Source organism: Solea senegalensis, linkage group LG15 (assembly GCF_019176455.1).
Source record: "Solea senegalensis isolate Sse05_10M linkage group LG15, IFAPA_SoseM_1, whole genome shotgun sequence".
In the NCBI taxonomy this organism is placed as follows: Eukaryota; Metazoa; Chordata; class Actinopteri; order Pleuronectiformes; family Soleidae; genus Solea; species Solea senegalensis.
The window spans coordinates 17268148-17286969 of NC_058035.1; the positions used below are offsets into that span (position 1 = coordinate 17268148).

The 18822-nt window shown below is 40.0% G+C and overlaps 1 protein-coding gene across 1 annotated transcript; it reads right to left on the reverse strand.

Moving 5' to 3' along the window:
- Positions 1-655: 655 nt before the first annotated feature.
- arhgef33 (Rho guanine nucleotide exchange factor (GEF) 33) lies at positions 656-17478 on the reverse strand. The gene is made up of 17 exons (XM_044045150.1): positions 17335-17478; positions 14927-14970; positions 12584-12748; positions 12167-12291; positions 11077-11225; positions 9796-9918; positions 8144-8270; positions 7321-7453; positions 6117-6224; positions 5591-5683; positions 5351-5499; positions 4763-4852; positions 4001-4170; positions 3386-3846; positions 3071-3295; positions 2814-2956; positions 656-2004 (listed from the first exon to the last, which is right to left on the reverse strand). The coding sequence occupies exons 1-17, from the start codon at positions 17378-17380 to the stop codon at positions 1881-1883; spliced, it is 2475 nt and encodes an 824-aa protein (XP_043901085.1). The 5' UTR covers positions 17381-17478; the 3' UTR covers positions 656-1880.
- Positions 17479-18822: the final 1344 nt, after the last annotated feature.

Sequence of the window (18822 nt, forward strand, 5' to 3'; positions counted from 1 at the left end):
CATTATTTTGGTTCTATTTGTTTTAACATGTGTTTATTGTGCTACTGAGCAGGTGGGCAATAAGAGCTTAAAGTTACAACACAATATCCCATCCTGATATTGCAATTAAGACATTCTCGACAACTGACGTATGGACTTCCTGTGTGGTTCTCCATCTGCACTACATCTGAACAGCAGGCGCTTCAGAGAGTGGTGAAATCGGCGGGGAGAATCATTGGGATGAGAATTTGCCGGAGATCTCCTCCGCCTGTACCAGCCATTGTCTAAGGAGGGTGCACAACGTCCTGCGCCATCCAGCACATCACCTGCTTCATTAACTGCCCTCAGGAAGAAGATACAGGTCCATCCAGGCCAGAACCTGCAGACGGAGCCACAGCCTGGACCCCCAAGCAGTGAGGTTGTTTTATGGCCCTCGCCTCGCCTCGGTAGGGTTGCATTTCCACTACACTCAACGTGGGCGGGGTCATCACGAGTGACCCTAACCAATAAACACTTTACCCTCTCTCTCACCACATACCAACCCCCCACAAACACCTCCAATAAATCTAAAATGAAGGTAAAAAGGAGACAGTTATACATCATTTTTAACTAGTGGTTCAACTCAAAAACTGGTTCAAGTACTGAATTTACTTCCTGCTAAATGAGACACTGATAATGACTGTTTTCATAATAATTTATTGAATACATCTTTGACCATTCCTGGTGTCTCCTCATTGCCTCATTCATCTTCCAATAACAGAATTCTATTCAGGGCAACAACAACGAAACGTTTTAACATAATGGAAAATATATAGAATCATGGTTGTTCTCCTAACTGTGCAGTATGATAATCTGTGTGTATAGTTTAAGAAACTAAGCAGCTGCAAATGTCAGCGAGAAGCATAAGGGGGTTAAAGGTGAAACTGGAGGCTCAGCAGAGCTATTTGTACAGTGTGCATGTGCATGTGTGTGTATACAATGTTACTCGAGTCTGAATTTCGCAAATTTGACGACTTGAGACTTGCTTGACTAATGCTGGTAAAAGAATATGACAAAAATTACCTTTTTTGAAACAGAAAACATTGGGTGTCGGCTTTTGCGGCCTGAACCTGGTAACCGAGCCACAATGACACCACTACACACTTCAAATCCCACAATGGAAGGTAAGACGGGATGTCAGTTGGGTGCTACTTTAGGCTAATGCTAGTTAAGTCTTGGTCGGTTAAAAGAAAATAGAGGCTGAGAACCAGTGGGGGGAAAAAGCCATATGGTGAGTAAAGAATTACAGAGTAAAGACTGAAAACTGTTTCTCTCGGTCGACTTTTGTTCCAGGATCTTTTGGGTGTGTCTAAAAAATATGGCTTAATGACATGCAGAAGCTTAACTCCTCCTCAAAGACTTTCATGATATACAAACCCCCGGTTAACCCATTCATTCAATGGTAACTGCACATGCACACACACACAAGTAGTTTGGTCCCCGAGCATTTTAGGTTAATATTATGTACAAACACAGCTGCTTGTCAGAGCACAGAATGTTGCTGAATTTGGCATGATTTAAAACCTCATCTTTAAAAAAATGAGCTACAATTTTAAACATTCACAATTGCCAAGATGGTTAGTAACACATTCTCCTACCACTTTACATGCACTTGTGTAGTAATCTACTCTTGGTCTTTCTGGCATTACAATCAAAAATGTTCCTCAGTGAGAGAAGCAGAGGTGTTTACTCATAAACGTCAGTATGAAATGTAAAGAAAAAATGCTGCTTTAATAAACTGCTCGGACCTGTACAATATTTATACAGTAAGATAAGTGTTCACGTAGCTTATGTGTGCTTAAGCATGGATGACCAGTGTGAACCTGTGTGAACCAGTGTTTCTGTGTGTGACAGAGGGATGTTCATACAGCTGTGCCACGGTTTATCTCCAGATGAACTAATTTCTTCCCCGGCATCTCGCGTTCACTGCTGTTGTGGTTCTCTGGTGTTTTCTCACCTCCCTTTTCTTTCTTCTCATCACTGCTTCTGTTAGGAAGACACAACATTCTTTATGGTCTACTGAATATTGCTGTGGTGTTTTAGTCTTTTTTTGGTGTTTTTTCAGTACATTTCCACAATTTGCCATCTGCCTTTTAAAGCAGTATTGAGTACCGAGCACCATAGACTGCATATCAAAAATCTTCCACTTTGTAAAGTGAAGCCAAGGATGGAGAAGTGAAGTATCAGTTAGCCACAAGGGGGCGACTTTGCTGGTTGTGAAGAGAACTTGAAATCTCCAGTAAAAGGAGCCTCTTCTTCTCAATTGTTAATGAGTTCATGGTCTCAACTGCTTCAATAGAACATGATGTGAATTTTGTAAATTATACTTTCATTTAAAGGAAAATAGATGATAAAGTATGGACACCAGATTAACAGCTGGTATTGTCCAATAGGAGCCTGTTTGCAGGGGACATCTGTGAATTCACAGTCTCATAAACTGTCCTGGTGCCGTCCAAATCGCAACTCTCAAATTCCTCCTCCTACAGGGGTCGCCACAGCGGATCATCTGCCTCTATCTTGCCCTCTCCCTAGTGTCCTCGGAGTTGTTTTTGCAGCCACATTTGATATGTTGTTTTACATGATGTGTTGTGAAAATGTTGTAACAAGTTGACTTCACTAGCAGAGAAGTTCTCTACTCTCTGCTGAGGGACAATATATTAAAAGTAGCTTTGGTGCAGCCATAAAGGTGCACATCGACCAGGCTGTCAACTAAAAATAAATCAAAATAAAGACCACAGCCATTTTTATTGACAGTCTATGCCAAGCATCTTATAATTTTACATAACTGATCTCACTTCTTCTTGAAGAGTTTCTTGAACGAGCTCCTGAAGCCTCCTTTGTCCTGTTTCCGACTCCTCTCACTGAACGCTGAGTGGTTGATCTCCTCAGTCCCACTCCTCCACTTTGACTCGTCCCCCCAAGACTGGATCCCAGAGTCCTGTTGGGGCCAAAGGAAAGTTGGCAATTACAATTACTTCAAGTATAATCCGACTACATCTGGAGCCATTCATTCACGTTTAAATCTTGTTATTAAATATTTGGTGACACCCACAGTACTGAGCAGTCCATGAAGATCGTCGCTCTGTTTGTCTGTGTCCACTCTGTTCCCCAGTGGACTGTGGACCTTACGGGACGGGGTTGGACACCGATTGCTGCCTTTACTGCCCTGACGCTCCAGCTTAGCGTGACTGCCCAGTCCAGCTCTTTGGATGTGGTTTGACAGAGGTCCACTATCCAGTCCACTCACTGTGGTCTCCATCTGAAGGCCATTCAGGGACTAGACAGCAGAGCAGACATGTGTGATGACTTTTACACAGGTCAAACTTATTATCTTTTTCTCTATGTACATAAGCACATTAAACCCCACCTTGCTTTTACGCTGGCTGGCCTGAAGGGGGCGATGCTGATTGTGGCGCATCATAATAGCTTCGTCTGGGGACACACATCCTCGGTTGGGCAGTTTGCTGTAACCGCCGCCTCGACTTCCACCGTTACCAAAGACATTATGTGTGGACGACACATTCGCTTCCATTGCGTGGCGTGATGCTGACGGGCCTTTGGGGCATTTGACGAAGGCAATATCAATGGAGGAATCTGAAGAGCCGGAGGAGCAGCGGTCAAACATAGAGACATCGTGGAGGGAGCCTCTGTCCTCCTCATAGAGGCTCTCCATCCCTGGAGGGTCTGGAGGGAGAAGGAACTCTCCAAGAGCATCAGCCAGAGCAGAACCAGGCTGAACCTGACGGAAATCTGCAGGTCTGGAGGGAGGATGATGCTGGCATGACAACGACCTCTCAGATGCTTCACTCTCTGGGATTCTGACAAGACCTGTGAGACAAAGATTGGCTGACTGGTTGAATGATGGGCCGATTATTCGACTACATAGGTCTTCCTGTAACAGGCTGAACCAGAGTTCATCAAAGTGTAATACTATCAAACAAATCCACAATATGACACTGTAGAAGCTAATGTGAGAGCAGACCTGTTGGGTTATGGCTGCGTGAGTCCAGATCAGGACTGAAGAACGGGAGGTGGGAGGGCCACTCGGTGTTGTAACAGTGTGGTTTAGGATCCTGCCCCCAGTCCTGGAAACGAGACTGCATCTGCTCCAGGAGGCGCTGTTTGCTGTGCTTCACCTGGTTTGCATGTTCCCTGTTCCGAATAAATGATTCATATTCAAGCAGATTCATCAAACTTGTTGCCATTTACAGCAAATGAGCTCAAACCTAGTGTATGTTAGAACAGATGCACAGTTAGTAAGTGAAACCAGGATCTGTCAAGCAAAACTATCAGACCTGACAGCATCTGTGTGTATACACTGGCAGCACAGTGGCAGGTGGGGACAAGAAGTGTTTATCCTGTCATACTGCTAGTTAACCAGGTTTTGTAAGTAGTAGGATTCATTTCTGATACTTTTCTAGGTGCTTCTTTGTGTTTTCAGTGTTTTCAGTCATATCCCATCCTGTTTGTTACCGTCTTGCTTTACTAGAGCAATGTTTCTGTTACTGAGAAACACACAGAGAGATGTGTGGCACTGAAATACTTATAATCAGCAGCATGTGAACTGATTTGAACACAATTAAAAAGTTATGCACAACAGTTTTAAAACTGTTAACTAGATTAACTATTAAAAATGTGATCATCGTTCAGGGGACGTGGCGGCTGTCTGGATGTTTTCCTGCCCCCTTGTGGCTACATTGATTGTTTCTTCACTGACTGAATGACCTGGATGATAAATACTTACAACATGGCACTGCTGCATGGATACGGTGAGCCAATGTTGTTTGCTTTAATTCCACTCTCCACGGTTTTTAACAGCTGTTTCATAGTCGACCTGCAGGGGGCACACAGCACAATGAGCAAACAGCTTTAATCAGTGCATTCATACCCATGATAGGGCTGCAACGATTAATCGATTACTGAATGAATAATTTTTTTTAAATAATGAAAACAAAGCTTCTTAAATGTGAATATTTTCTGGTTTCTTTGCTCCATAGGACAAAGACATCATTAAAACCGAATCATTTTGGTTTGCGGACAAAACAAGACATTTGAGAACATCATCATTTCCAGGTTTATCAACATTTTCTGACATTTACAGATCAAATAAATGATTCATCAAGAAAATTATCAACAGATTAATCAATTATGAAAAGTTGCAGCCCTAACCCATAATATCGTAATATAATAAAATATCCAGCCTACTCTAAAACTGACAGTGTGTAACTACAGTTATTTTATTAGGGACAAAAGAACATTGAAAGAACATGTTTTCATCTTTTTTACAACCGCTTTTGTTATTGTTTTTTTTTGTCACGTGTTCATTTCTGACCTCGTCACCTCCTTCTGGTTGTGCAGCAGGAGCTCCTGGTTGTGTTGGAGGAGGTTGTGATATTGAGCTGTGAAAGACTGAAACTGCTGGATGCACACCAGCAGCAGGTAGTAATCTGGGTGCTCTGCCTCTGTCTGCCTCAGCAGCCCCTGCACACACACAGCATATAACTCGTTGGATTAGCAGATTATGGCATTTTAAGGTGAAATTCAAGTCATTATATATGTATGTTGTATGTACCTGCAGCAGCAGCAGGTACTCTGGGATCCTCTGAACAGGCTGAAGCAGTAGAGTGTGGAGTGACGGTTTGGATTCGTCGCCCATGATGTCACTCTGGCAACAGGATTGAAGGACAAAAGTATGACTTAATTCATTCATACATTTATGTACAGCTGACATATACACGTTAAAGATCCAGTGTGTAACATTTATGTTTGTACAGCAGCACAAACAGCCAGAGAGTGTGTATTTTGAAGTGTGGAACCTCATCAGCTGATGGACAACGTGACTAAAACCAGTGTGGACGAGGACATCCTTGCTGGTATGTGAAGGCCACCGTAGTTCCCTAACTTGCTTGGGAAAGGGAGTGGGGGAGGGGGCAGTTTTTAGTAAGTCTCACCATTAGATGTCACACATTTTTACACACGGGACCTTTAAGTGTAACCTTTTCCTGAGGATGGATTCAATATTTTTTCAATCTCAAGCCACAGTGTCCTGCCTTGAGCTTTGATGTCATGACATCATGTGTTCCCGTCTTGTGTTTTACCTCCAGGAGGGCAGACGATTTCATGGAGCTGGAGGCAAGCATGGTGACGACCGACAAACAGTCCGGGAGCTCCTTCAGGTAGGAAATGTAAAAGTCCAGGAAATCACTCTGTGGGTTAGAGACACAGAGTTAATGTACATGTCTCATTTTGTTTTATATTCACTCAGTCACTGTGTGAGAGAACAACCTTTTTATCATATGACGAAACACAACATTTGTCTTTCTTCCACACTCTGCTGTGAGTGTGTAATAAGGTTAATGAGGTAGGTGTTCACACCAATTATTGCATTTCCTCCCATTTATTCATGACTAATCAACCACACAGTGCCTTTAACATAATCTACTTATTAGCTGCACCGTAAAGTGACGTTCAGTTAAAGTTCATTTGCCACCAGCACCTTCCTGAGCACAGAAAATACATTAGAAAATGTCTATGACATTTATTTATTTCAGCGTACTCAAGGTAAGTGCACACAACACACATGTTTCATAAGAGCTATCCTTGTCCTTTAGTAGGAGTCACTTGTTTTTCACTGCATTTTCACTGCTCAGCTTGGTGCTACTAGAACTTGACATTTCATTTAATGTAGGTCACTGTAGGTCAATAATTCTGCAAGGCCACAACTGTAGACCATATATAAAAATGGATATAGGGAGAAAAAAAGTACCAGTTAACTGCCAGGGGGCGACTTCACTGGTTACAATAATAACTCAATTTAAATGTAAGTCTATAGGAAAATGAGCACTTGACAGCATCAATAAACAATTACCTGAGGACTTTATCGTCTCAATCACTAATTTGGCAGATGGCACATGTGAGAGGTCATGAGTGTGATTGACAGCTGCTATCGTCCAATAGGAGCCTGATAGTAGGTGATATTAATATCCAGTTCCAAAAACTGTCATGGCGCTGGTCAATTGGTGAATTTCAAGGCTTTAAAACGGGAGTTGATTTTATAAACAGAAGACTTCAGCCACAAATAAGATGTAGGTCCAGATCTTTAGAAATAATTTGTTTCAAAATCAAGGTCAGTCCATGGTCATGACCGTTTATCACGTGGACAGAAATAATGTATTGTTAAAACACTTTACGATAGAAATGGAAAATCCATTTGAAATGCACATTGCCTGCAGCTGAAAGGTCAAATACATGCACTTCTCTTTCTACATGCACTTTATTGTTCCTTTGTAGTCCTATTATTACCTCTTTGCTCGTGAGCCTCATGAACACATCCCCCATAATGCCTTGCCATTGGCACTTGAGCACGCGTTCCTGGAGAGTGTGGAGGAGCTCGAGATGCTGCTGGATCAGAAACCTCAGAGAGCTGGGGAATGGACTGAAGACAGACAGAAAGAGTTAATAAAGATGTGTGTTTTACAGCGTTTACAGATGTTTCCGTGAATTATTGTTAGTAATCTGACAATAAACGTCCTTCATGGCTCTGCTTTCACAAACCTGTTACACTTTCTGACAGTTACTGTGAGATCTTATGTGACAGACATCTGGCAAGAGGTAAATCAAGTTAAAACAAATGTAATCATTTACTAATAACGTTTGACCCAGTTTAACAGTTGTACTTTTTTAGCAGCACCTTTGCTCATTGGGACCATGTGTGCTGAAGCAGAGATGTGATTGTATTAGGGTCCTTTAAAAAGAGTATCTTCTCTGTTTCCCTGGTGTTTATAACCTGCTTTTATTTGATTTGTTCATTTCCTGTTCTCCCCTCTTTATACGCTCTCAAATTAGATCAGTGGCAGCTCCTGAAATAAACTCCAAGTGTTGACATGTGTGCATGTAAGAGACAGATGGACAAAGAGAGAACTTCTGCAATGTCTGGTTTATTCTGTGTTTCCACAGGGCATGTTTACCTTCTTATAGACCTCAATAAAGTTTGGATTTCTCCCTTTTGAGTTATCTTCGTGTCAGCTGTTAGATCATTTCTGTCTCTATTTTTGATCTAGTCTATATTAATGTACCTTTTTAACACATTTTTGTGTTTAGTCATGTGGTGAGCTCATAGTGGTACCGTTTGTCTTTGGATGGCAGCCCCTCTGATCCATTGAAGGAGATGTTGGCCTTCAGCAACAGAGACAAGTGGGAGACATAAACTCGCTCTGACTCCAGCAGCTCCAGAGCTGCTCTCTGCCTCTTATCTGCACAAACACACACAAACACAAACACAAACACAAACACACACACAGATCAGTGGTTCATTCAGTCATCAAAATGCCTCTGAGCAAGGTACCAACCCCCATTGCTGCCCAGGGGCTGCTTCATTCTAGGAAGGATCCTAGTAGAGGATGGGTTAAATGCAGAGAAAGAATTTCCCTAAGGCGATTAATAAAGTATGAGAAAAACAAAATGTTTGCTCTTATTCTGAATAATTTGTTTTCTTCTTTAACTCCAGTAGTCATCAGACACGTTGTTGTACTGGCCTGATAATCGAAGACTGATAATGGCAGTTTGCAACTTAAAGGGGACATGCTATGCAAAATAAACTTTATAATCATTTGAATGCTTATGTTTGGGACTCTGGAGGCCCTACAAAGTGTGGAAAAAGAATTCTCTACCTTTTTTCGTGGTCCCCCTTAGTGTAAGTGTTAGTGACAACACCAAAAATCATCATTTTGTCCCACGTACGTTTATTTGTCCAGTGTGTAATTTATTTATTTTTTTAAATCTAATGTTTAAACTTAGACAAGTGTGTCAGGGAACTACGGTGGCTTTACGGACCAAAATGGATGGCATTCTACTTTGTTTGTGAAGACAATGCAGAACACATGCCTGACTGGTGGGTTGTAATGGGTTCAGCTAGGTTTGTGTTCTGCATTGTGGCTGAAGAAACACGATGGGGGGTGAAAAGCACAAACACATTTTTATTGTAAAGCAATTATACACTTACACAAACATGGTCATGGGTATTTCTGCCAATAAACCCTCCTAAATGTTACACACTGGACCTTTAATGGTAAGCTAGTAAGATAATGGTAACCTTATATTTACTGTGTGTGTTAGTGTTTGACATGAGACTGACAGTCAGTGTATGTTAAAAGTCTGATTTTAGTTACACTAAAGCAATAATTTGGTTTTCTTAATGTCATTTAAACACGTCAGTCCAACTAAAATCGAGCTAGTCTTACAGACTTACAGACTAACATACCTGGATAATGCAATTCATAGTCTGATTACTCCTGCATGTATATGCTTAGTCGGACTGGAGTCAGTCAAACAACGAGATGCCGTCGCTGAGGACGAAAGCTAGAGACGATCCACTGACAAAGAGACTTTAGCACCACAGCGCGATCCATCTCACCGTCCATCTCACTGTTTGTTTTCCTGTGACATAAAGGTCACCATGAAACCGATTCAATACACACTAGCTTATAGAGAGATACAGACGATTCAGACGTACACAGCCAATAAATAGATGTTCTCCTCCGCATGCTCAGGCTCGGCAAGTTGTCCGATTGCCTGACTCAGTTGGACTACGGCCTTAGCTGGATTACACGTACTGACTGATATTGTTTTTCTTCCTCTTGTCAAGACAGCAAATGCATCACGTGTGTATAAACTAAGATATCTAGTGTTGCAGCAATGGTAGCAGCTGCAATAGCAGTAGTGTGACTGCAAGTGGCAATTAGTGACATAAGCATGTAGATAATGTAGTGGGTTTGTTACTGTTTTCAGTCTGGCTGCTGAGAGTGTCCACGTCGTCTCTGCTGCTCTTCCTCTCTCCCCATGTTGGAGACATGGACAGACAACCTCTCTGCTGCAGCTGAGACTCCTGCTCAAAGGTAGACGCTGCAACACAAACACCCACGGAGAACACATTTATATAATATTGACATGTACACATCTCAAAGGTCCAGGGTGTAAGAATTAGTGACATTTAATGGTATAGTAACAGCGCAAGATGGCAGTCTTCATAAAGCAAGGCCCTTGCTATGGAAACTAAACAACATTATAAGTGGTTACACACTTTTACAAACATGGTTAGTGCATTTAAGCCTTGTTTGTACAAGAACAAACAAGGCTCCACATCAGACTGGATGATAAGAGCAATGCTGCACCTGTTCCAAATGTCAACTAGTCCACGTTCACTTGTTCCTTTTTTGAAAAATAAATAGACTGCTGTTGTTTGTTTGTTTTTTTTATATCCCAGTTTCAATAAAGTATTGACATTCATACTTTTAAATGGAAAATCACACGGGGATGAATGGATCACTTTTTACGAACTCCTGTTGGTAATTAAAATATGCAAAATAGTTGATATTGTTTGCAGTCACACCATCCAAATAGTGTAACCACTACACCATGTTCACTTCTTTATCACACTTAAACCTATGAAAACAACTCATGTTAACACAACTTCTATTATTGTAAGGAATTCCGACACTTCATTTATTTGTTATTGTTAATCCTCATTTATATAATGTAATTCATATATCTACATTTAATCCATTTTCAGATTGGTTAATCATAATAGAATAGTTATCATCATAGTTGTGTATTTTCTTCACATGGGCATTATTATTTGATTTGTATATTAAATAAATGCTTATGGAAACCTCATCCCTAATAAACAAATCACGTCATAACACAGCCTTCAGTTCATGACACACCCAGCTCATTCAGACAGAAAATCATTCTTAAGTAGTAAGTAATGGGATGTAATTCACTTACATTTGAAGGTTATTTGCTAACAAATAGGTAGCCACATTTGGAATCTTATGTAATCAGTCAGAAAAAATACACAGATTCACAGATGAATTCTGCTTTTGCTATGCTTTATATCTTTAGCACACATTAGTAGACCGCTGGTCTGACAACTGCAGCCTGGTCCTTGTGGTCAAAAAGGTTCGATCCCTGCTTTATGTTACTGAACATACCCTGTGTAAATGAAGTGTTACAGAAGTGATTATGAGGATTATGATACGGAAACTGCAGGAACAGACTCACTCTGTGTAAATGTGTTGCCTCGCTGTGGTGATGACCCACTATGTGGCAGACTGGAGAACAGGTGATGAATAACACTGAGCTCTGATTGGCTGGGCACACAGATCTGTTCGTCCCCTGAAGCCATCAGCACGTCTGCCTTGGAATGCTTTCTAAGTTCAGTCGAAGGAGAAGCAGAAAGTTACACACAAATATAATGTCTTTCACATTCAGTACTTTGCTCAAAGGCACTTGAATGGTATTAGTGGTTATTTTAGAGGTTACTATAGGTCAGCCATGTGCCCAATTTGAAATATTAAAATCCTCCAAACCTGAACCTTGAATCACAACTCTGATCAACAGGATCAATAATTCTCATATATATGTACTATATATATATAATTGCTTTCATGTGAAAATGGGAATACAAACATTAAGATTAACAATCAGTCCCCTTCACTTTAGTGTGATAGACCCGCACTGTGTAAACACACTGAGAGATATAACCCATTTAACTTAATAACATATTTCTCTGTTTAACAAGTGCTTGTTCTTTGCTGAGAAGATTAAAAGCACAACTGGTTATTGTAAAAATACACATAGATTTTTATATTTGATGAATTGATTTATTGTAAGATAAGATAAGATAATGTTTAATGCTAATAATATGTCACTTTCAGACAGTTCAAAAAAGGTTCCCTCAAGACATGGAAGCAAATTTGATTTCAGTTCAAGTTTATTATCAAATATCAATTTAAAAATGTGTATTTTTTTTTAGATTTGTAATGTTGTTTTTGAGGGATATAACTACATTTTTAAGTATGTGACTATTACTATTGTGCTACTACTACTACTACTACTAATAATAATAATGATAATAACAATAATAAACTAGTTTCTTCAACTTTCATTCAGGATCGTTATCGCATGATTTGAAACCTTTTCATTTTGGTAACCTTTTGTCCATATTTCCCAGGACTTTGTAACATAGATAATCAAAAAAGCAAGTAAGTAAATTAAAAATAAATGTGTCTATGTCTCTGTCTGTGTGTCCCTACTTCTGTATATGTAAACATACAGTATGTGCGTGAATGTGTGAGTGCTTCATGCATACCTCTGTGGAAGAGCGATGATGTCATTGGTGTTTTCCGCCTGTAGCTGAAGCTCCATCCTCCTCTGAATCTCTTTCTGTTTGCTGGATACATCTTTCATTTCATGCAAAGCCACGTTCAGCTCCTCCTGTAAATGTATGACACCAAGGAGCTGCATAAGTGTTAAATCAATGCTATCAATCAAAAATATGTCTGTTTTTTCTCCCATGAAGAAAATATCTGGAGGCAACTGTGCAGAGGCTTAATGTGAAAGTTAAATTATGAATAAGTCACTTCTTTGTAAGATGGCGTGTGTGTGTTTACCTATAAATCTAATAAGGAAGCATACATTCCACAGCCTTACATTAACCTCTGCACCTCTCTGTGAAGACTCTCTGATGTGTGTGTATGTTTTTTTTACTGTGCAGCATCTCCAGCACCTTGAAGGTGTTGAGCGAGTTCTTGAGGCCCATGATCTTATCATCCACATCGGTCTGATGGGCCTGGATCTTCTCCTCCAGGCCCTGGTCCCTGTGACGCAGCTCGCACAGCTCTGTCAGAGCAGAGTGGAGCCCCTCGCGCAGCTCAGCCACCAGGCCCTGCAGCTGCATCACGACAGGAGAACATAATGTTCAGCTTCAAACAGACACATATGAATAAGGAGATAAATGGTGTATTTAGAGTTTATATTTAAGTCCATACTGAGCATGAAAGAAGTTCAGCGGTTTGCGTCATTCTGAGCCTCGACTATTTTGAGTTTTTCTTTTGCTTCAGGGTTGTTGTAGTACTTTTAAATTCAAGTTTCACAGTCGTAATTTAATGATTTATTTGAAGGAAACATATAGTATTGGATTCATCTAAAAGGCTATTTGGAGATACTTTATTTTGTATCCTGTGTAGTTTCAGTATATTCTGAACTACTATATTATTTTTTATTCTGGTGGTATTTTAATGGTCTCATTAATTCCTTATCTGTATTTGTTTTTTTCTCTCTTTGTGCTAGTAGCTTGTACTATTATTAACATCTCGAAATAACGTCCTCTTTTCTGTCTTTTTGGTCGATGAGTATTTGTAGTTGCTTAGTTCTGGTTCTGGTGATCTTAATTTGGATCCTTTTCTGTGCAGAATTTGGAGAGAATTTCTTTCTTGACATGAATCATTTCCTAATGATAATTATATATATATATATACACATATATATATATACATATATGTTACCTGCCTTCCTTTTCTCTGCCATTCCACTCTGTCCCTTTCCACATTCATCGCTGATTGAATTTATTCAGCAGGGATAACTGAATCAGCTCATGGGAACATAACATGGGTCGAGTGGCTCTCTCATGCCCTATCGTCCTCCATCTCTCTTGCTTGCTTCTCCTCAGTCATGTGAAAGGCATCATGCAAGAGACTGAATCGAGCTTCTGTTCTGTTTTGCCTTCTGCCCTTCTTCCGGTCTAATGTGATAATGATCAGCAGTTGTCAGCGCCACTGTATGCCCGTGCACCGTGGAGCTGTGCATCAGCTTACAGATGTCGTGATGTGCGATTGAATCAGGTGTAACCGTATAACCTACATTGTGGTACAACACTCCAATTCAGGGATGAGGATGAGAGCGTTGTTCTTTAAATGTCACTACTGGCAAAAGTCAGTTTGTCTCATTCTTGCTGCTTGGCTATTCTGTGTCCTCCTGTGATGTGTTAATAAATGCTCTTGATCAAATGTCATGAGACCCAGGAAACAATGACAATATTTCCACACCGCGTGCAGTGTGATCAAAAGGGTCACTTTCCTCATGGTTTTACCCTCAAGCTGAGGAGACTTATTAAGAGGAATGCGTTGGAATAAGTCAGTGTTTAGAGCAGTGGACACAGTACAAAACATGTAATCTAGATATGAAAGCAAAGTTGATTTCAGTTCAAGTCTATTATGAAATGTGTACGTCACTATTTTAGAGGGCTGTAACTGTGTATTGTTGTATAGATCAGGGACAACATTGATGGGAATTACAGTATCTGTGAACACCTTACATTACAGTACAGTGACAACATTTTAAATGGGGTAATATTATGTTATACTATCTTATATATGGAGACACTTCTAGCTTGGTAATAATAATAGTAATTGTGTGATATTAAGAAGATAATATTAGAATAGTACCATGTCATTTCCAAAATAATATCTGGGTAATAGCTTGGTATTATTTAAAAATTAGTGTAATACCTTCACACAAAATGTTTGTGATTCAGATTTGATAATTAGTATTTTTTTTGTTGGCTATTTACCAGGCTATTACTGTAGTATTATTATAATACCACTTCCTTGTTATTATACTCTAATATACTGTATTTCCAAATATTTGCTGAGTAACACGGCGGAGTCTCTCTGTTTTTACAGCATCCACAGCCCTCTTAGTTCAACGTAGTAAGACCAAGTAATATGTAATCAGGCAGAAGCCACATTTACACTATTGTTGCCGCTGCTGCCGTTGTTGTCATTGTTGTCGTCGTTGTTGTTGGTTTAGTCTGTTTCTTCCCCAAAATGCATTTTGACCTTTCTGCGATTCACAATGACATTGTATTTACTGGTGTTAAAACGTTTACCTATGATGAATTGAAAAGAAGCAGTTGGTTAATAGCACAGCGGTTTTTGTATAGCGACACACAAACGTTCAATATACAACATTAGGTTTCCATGTAGATACATTCACTGACAAAAGGAGGGAGGTTTGACTGACAGGGGTCATCCAGGTCAACATGGTAAAATGTTGATGGAGTTGATTGTACCTGAGCGATCTCCAGGTTAGCCTCGTCCACAGTTTCTTCTTTATCTAAATTAAAAAAATGAATAAATAAATTTGATTGATTAACCAAGCATGGAGGGAAAATAATAATAATAATAATAATGATAATGATGATAATAATTGTCCACATGCTGAGAAGATGTAAGCTCCTCTTATGTTTTCTATCCTGTGATGTTAAGTCTTGGCAGAGAGATAAAACAAATGATCATAATGTGTGGGCTTTCTTTTAAACTCACTGGATCATTTTGTATCAACCTTTAGTCCAAAATTAGTGGCACGGGTGCTTTGCAGTAAAAGGTTCTCAGTTTGAATCCCAGTTCATCCAAAGTTTACATGTTCATGTTCTCCACGTAATCTGACTTCCTGCCACAGCCCAAAACATACAAACTGAGTTTAGAGTTCATTATTTGGACTCTTAATTGTCAGTAGCAGTGAATGTGAGTGTGAATGGTTGTTTGAAGACATGGCTCCAGCTTCCACCTCAACCGTCAAATGATAAGAGGGATGGACGGATGGATGGATAGACAGATATCAGCAGGGTAGTGTTTGGATGGAAGGGTTGATGAGTGTTATTGGCTATTGCCTGAGGTGTATGAGACGACTAAATCCATACAGTACATGAGTGAGTTCATTTTTCATTGTTTGGTTGTTGTTGGGTTTTTTTGAGTCAAACCTCTCTGCGATGGACAGTGTTTCATGTCTGCATGTGATGTGTCAGAGGTAAACACGTTTGCACCAGGGCTCATGACAGTTATTTTATGCCGCCGAGGTCATGGATGAGACTGCGAGTGTGAAGAACAGTCATGTGAATGTGCTACACGTGCCATTTTCTCTCAGAGGACAGAGTCATCAAAATCCCCTTCAACCACTTGAATGATTTTCTGTAAACAGAAGTGACTCCTCATGGAACCACATACACTGTTCTAAGTTCTAAGGATTGTCGTCTGGCAGTGCCAACACCTCGCACAAGACTATCCAGATTCTTTTCATGAGTCGCTTTCGTGAGTCGCTCCACGTTTACCTTGTTCTACCAGAACGTCCCTGTGTATCTGGAAGGATCTTGAAAACGATCTTGAAAAAGAGCATCTTCTATCCTAGCACCTACCTTTACCCCCCTCCCTTGTACTATCTCCTTCTGCACTTCTGCAGGATCCACTTCTCTCACCCTATGTCAGTCCACTGTTCCTCTAGTGGATTTCTTTCCAAGACTTCTTCTATGTAGCTTATTCCTCTGTTGTAAGTCACTTTGGATAAAAAATGCTTACACATAAATGTTAAGACCTGCAGTTTTCAGGGACTAGTGGAAGAAAATCACCCACAAGGAAACTAGTGAAAGCACTCGGAAAGAGCGATTCACCATTTCTTCCTTGGGCAGCAACCTACATCCCCAATATCATTTTTTAGTTATGCTGCTGACAAACAGACAAACAAACAAAGCAGCCAGCGTCCTTAATATATCTTTTATATAAAGTTCATTTGATTAAGTGCTGCACAGTTAACTGCTTGAAAAAAAAAAGAAGCACAATGCGTGTGTTTGTTGTGGAAATGTCACCGTTCAGAGCTGTTGTCAACTGTACTGACGGTCGTCCGTAGAGAGGGTCCTCCGAAATATGTAGCTATTTATCATATATTATCATGCATAATTGTCAGGGCCCTGAGGGACAATGTTCCACGTCTGTACTGTATAACATGTCCTAAATGTGAAAGAGCAAAGGAAGTAATATACAGTCTCAAACAAAGGAGGCTTTCTTCTGTGATCAGGTCAAACAGTGCGACAAGTTTCCTCAAATTACTTTTTGTCCGTTATCCTCAGTAGTTTGAGGCAACATATCATTACCCCAGTAATAATTAGTTCAGTATCTGTCAAACTCTATTTTCTTAAGCATGCTTTTTCTAGACTGCTGCTGCTCAGCAGATCAAATTTCCTTTTATCTTTGCAAACACAGATGTTTTCAATCAAGTGTGTTGTGATGTAACACAAATAAATGAATTCTGCTGATTCAAGTTCAGGAACAAGATAAACAGATGACGGGTCATGTCTACAATGACAGTGTGACTGTGCAGTGCGTGACCTGATCAAATTATATTTTCCATTCAGCAATAAGGAAACACTCGTGATTTCAGGCCAGGATCACGATCATAAGCATCCAGAATCTGAAGATAAGTTTCTGGGAATTTGTGCCTATTAGCCTTTTAGTGCATCGTCACCTGATGCAACCATGTTCCAGCTTCTCTGCATCTGTCGACGGCAAAAAACAAACGCAAGAAAAACCAAAAAATGTCTTACCTGTGTCTCAAACCAAAGTGAAACCCTTTATAACGGTTCCTCTAAGTTCCTCTGCGAACCTCTCAGCAAAAGACACAGGCAAACATTTTTGACACCTGTTTTACCTTCAGACACATCCTCTGTCTTTTCCTCATGCCTGCCATTCTCCATGTTTAGGTCGGGTCAGGGTCACAGCTGTCCACTTCTTAAGTCCTTATCCCAGTCGAGATGACTACTGTCTGTCTCCTTTCCTGCGAACAACCCTCTGATCACTCACTTTCTCTGCTCTGAAGCATGTGAGTCCTGTGATTTCCCTTTTACACAAAAAGACCCTTGTCTTCAGAGAGCAGACGGACACAAGGGAAAGATTAGGAGGAGAGAGAGAAAGTGTGTGTGTGAGAGAGAGAGGAAGAGAGGAACAGAGAGGGAGATGTGATCATCATGTAGACACAAAGTGTGTCTCGCTCATTAGATGGCAGGCTGTTAATGAGGTGATGGGCACAGCAGCTCTGATGTTTACTCTGCTGTTTACCTGACTTACTTCTACACTCATGCAACATTTTACATAACAACAAATATGAATCATTTAGGTTCTTCACTTCCTTCACACCTATGTTTAACGCATCATTCTCAGATGTTGGGGGCCCTGTCATATCATTACCAAGAATTCTTTTTCCAGCATGTCAAATTATCTTTAGGAATATAGAGGAAGGACAGTTTATGACAATGCCTGACTAATACATGGTGTGAACATGGAACATGTGTGTCCATGTGTGTGTGAACAATAGTTTATTTTCATATAGGCAGAGTTGAAAGTCAAAATAAATAGATAAATATAATAATAATACTGATGATGTTAATAATAATAATAATAATAATAATAAGAAGAAGAAGAATAAATAGTTAAATGGATAAATAGTTAAAAATAATAAAAGAACACACAATAAGGGCAGTGTAACTACAAATGCAATAGAAAATAAAATAGACATCTGTTATATACAATGAATTATGAGTATCTGATAATACCATGAAATACCATGTGCAGACAAAGAAAGGAACATTAGCTGTGTATGTTGTGCAATCTGTGCAAATTGAAGTAGGTGTGCAAAAGAAACTTAATGTGGAAAATTATAGTACGGGTCATGAGGTAGGTGATACATGTCCATTATTATAACTCCTATCAGCTGTTCAGGAGTCTGATGGCAGTGGGAAAGGAGGTGTTCTTGAATGTGTCTGGGAGCCTGGGAGTCTGGGAGTGCATGTTACGGATGTTTTGGACATCGTCTAAATCTGTAGTTTCATGTGAGCGTGTGAGTGGTCAATTACAGTAACTGTCCATTTCCCATCTGCAACAAAAACAAAACTTGTCTTATTTACCAAAAACTCCAATGGGTTCAGGAGTGTGTGTGCGTGTACGTGTGTGGCAAAGGTTATAGTAAACCCATGGTTGTGATATCATTCTGGCCTTTTCAGCATCAGTACTTGACTGTATAATGCCTTGTAGAACTCCACATGCTTAAAGCTGTAGTGTGTTACTTTAGGTTATGTTTTTTGCTGTCATTGATGCGTTATTCTTCCTCTGTTTGGTCTCTGTGAACAGAAATGAGGAAACA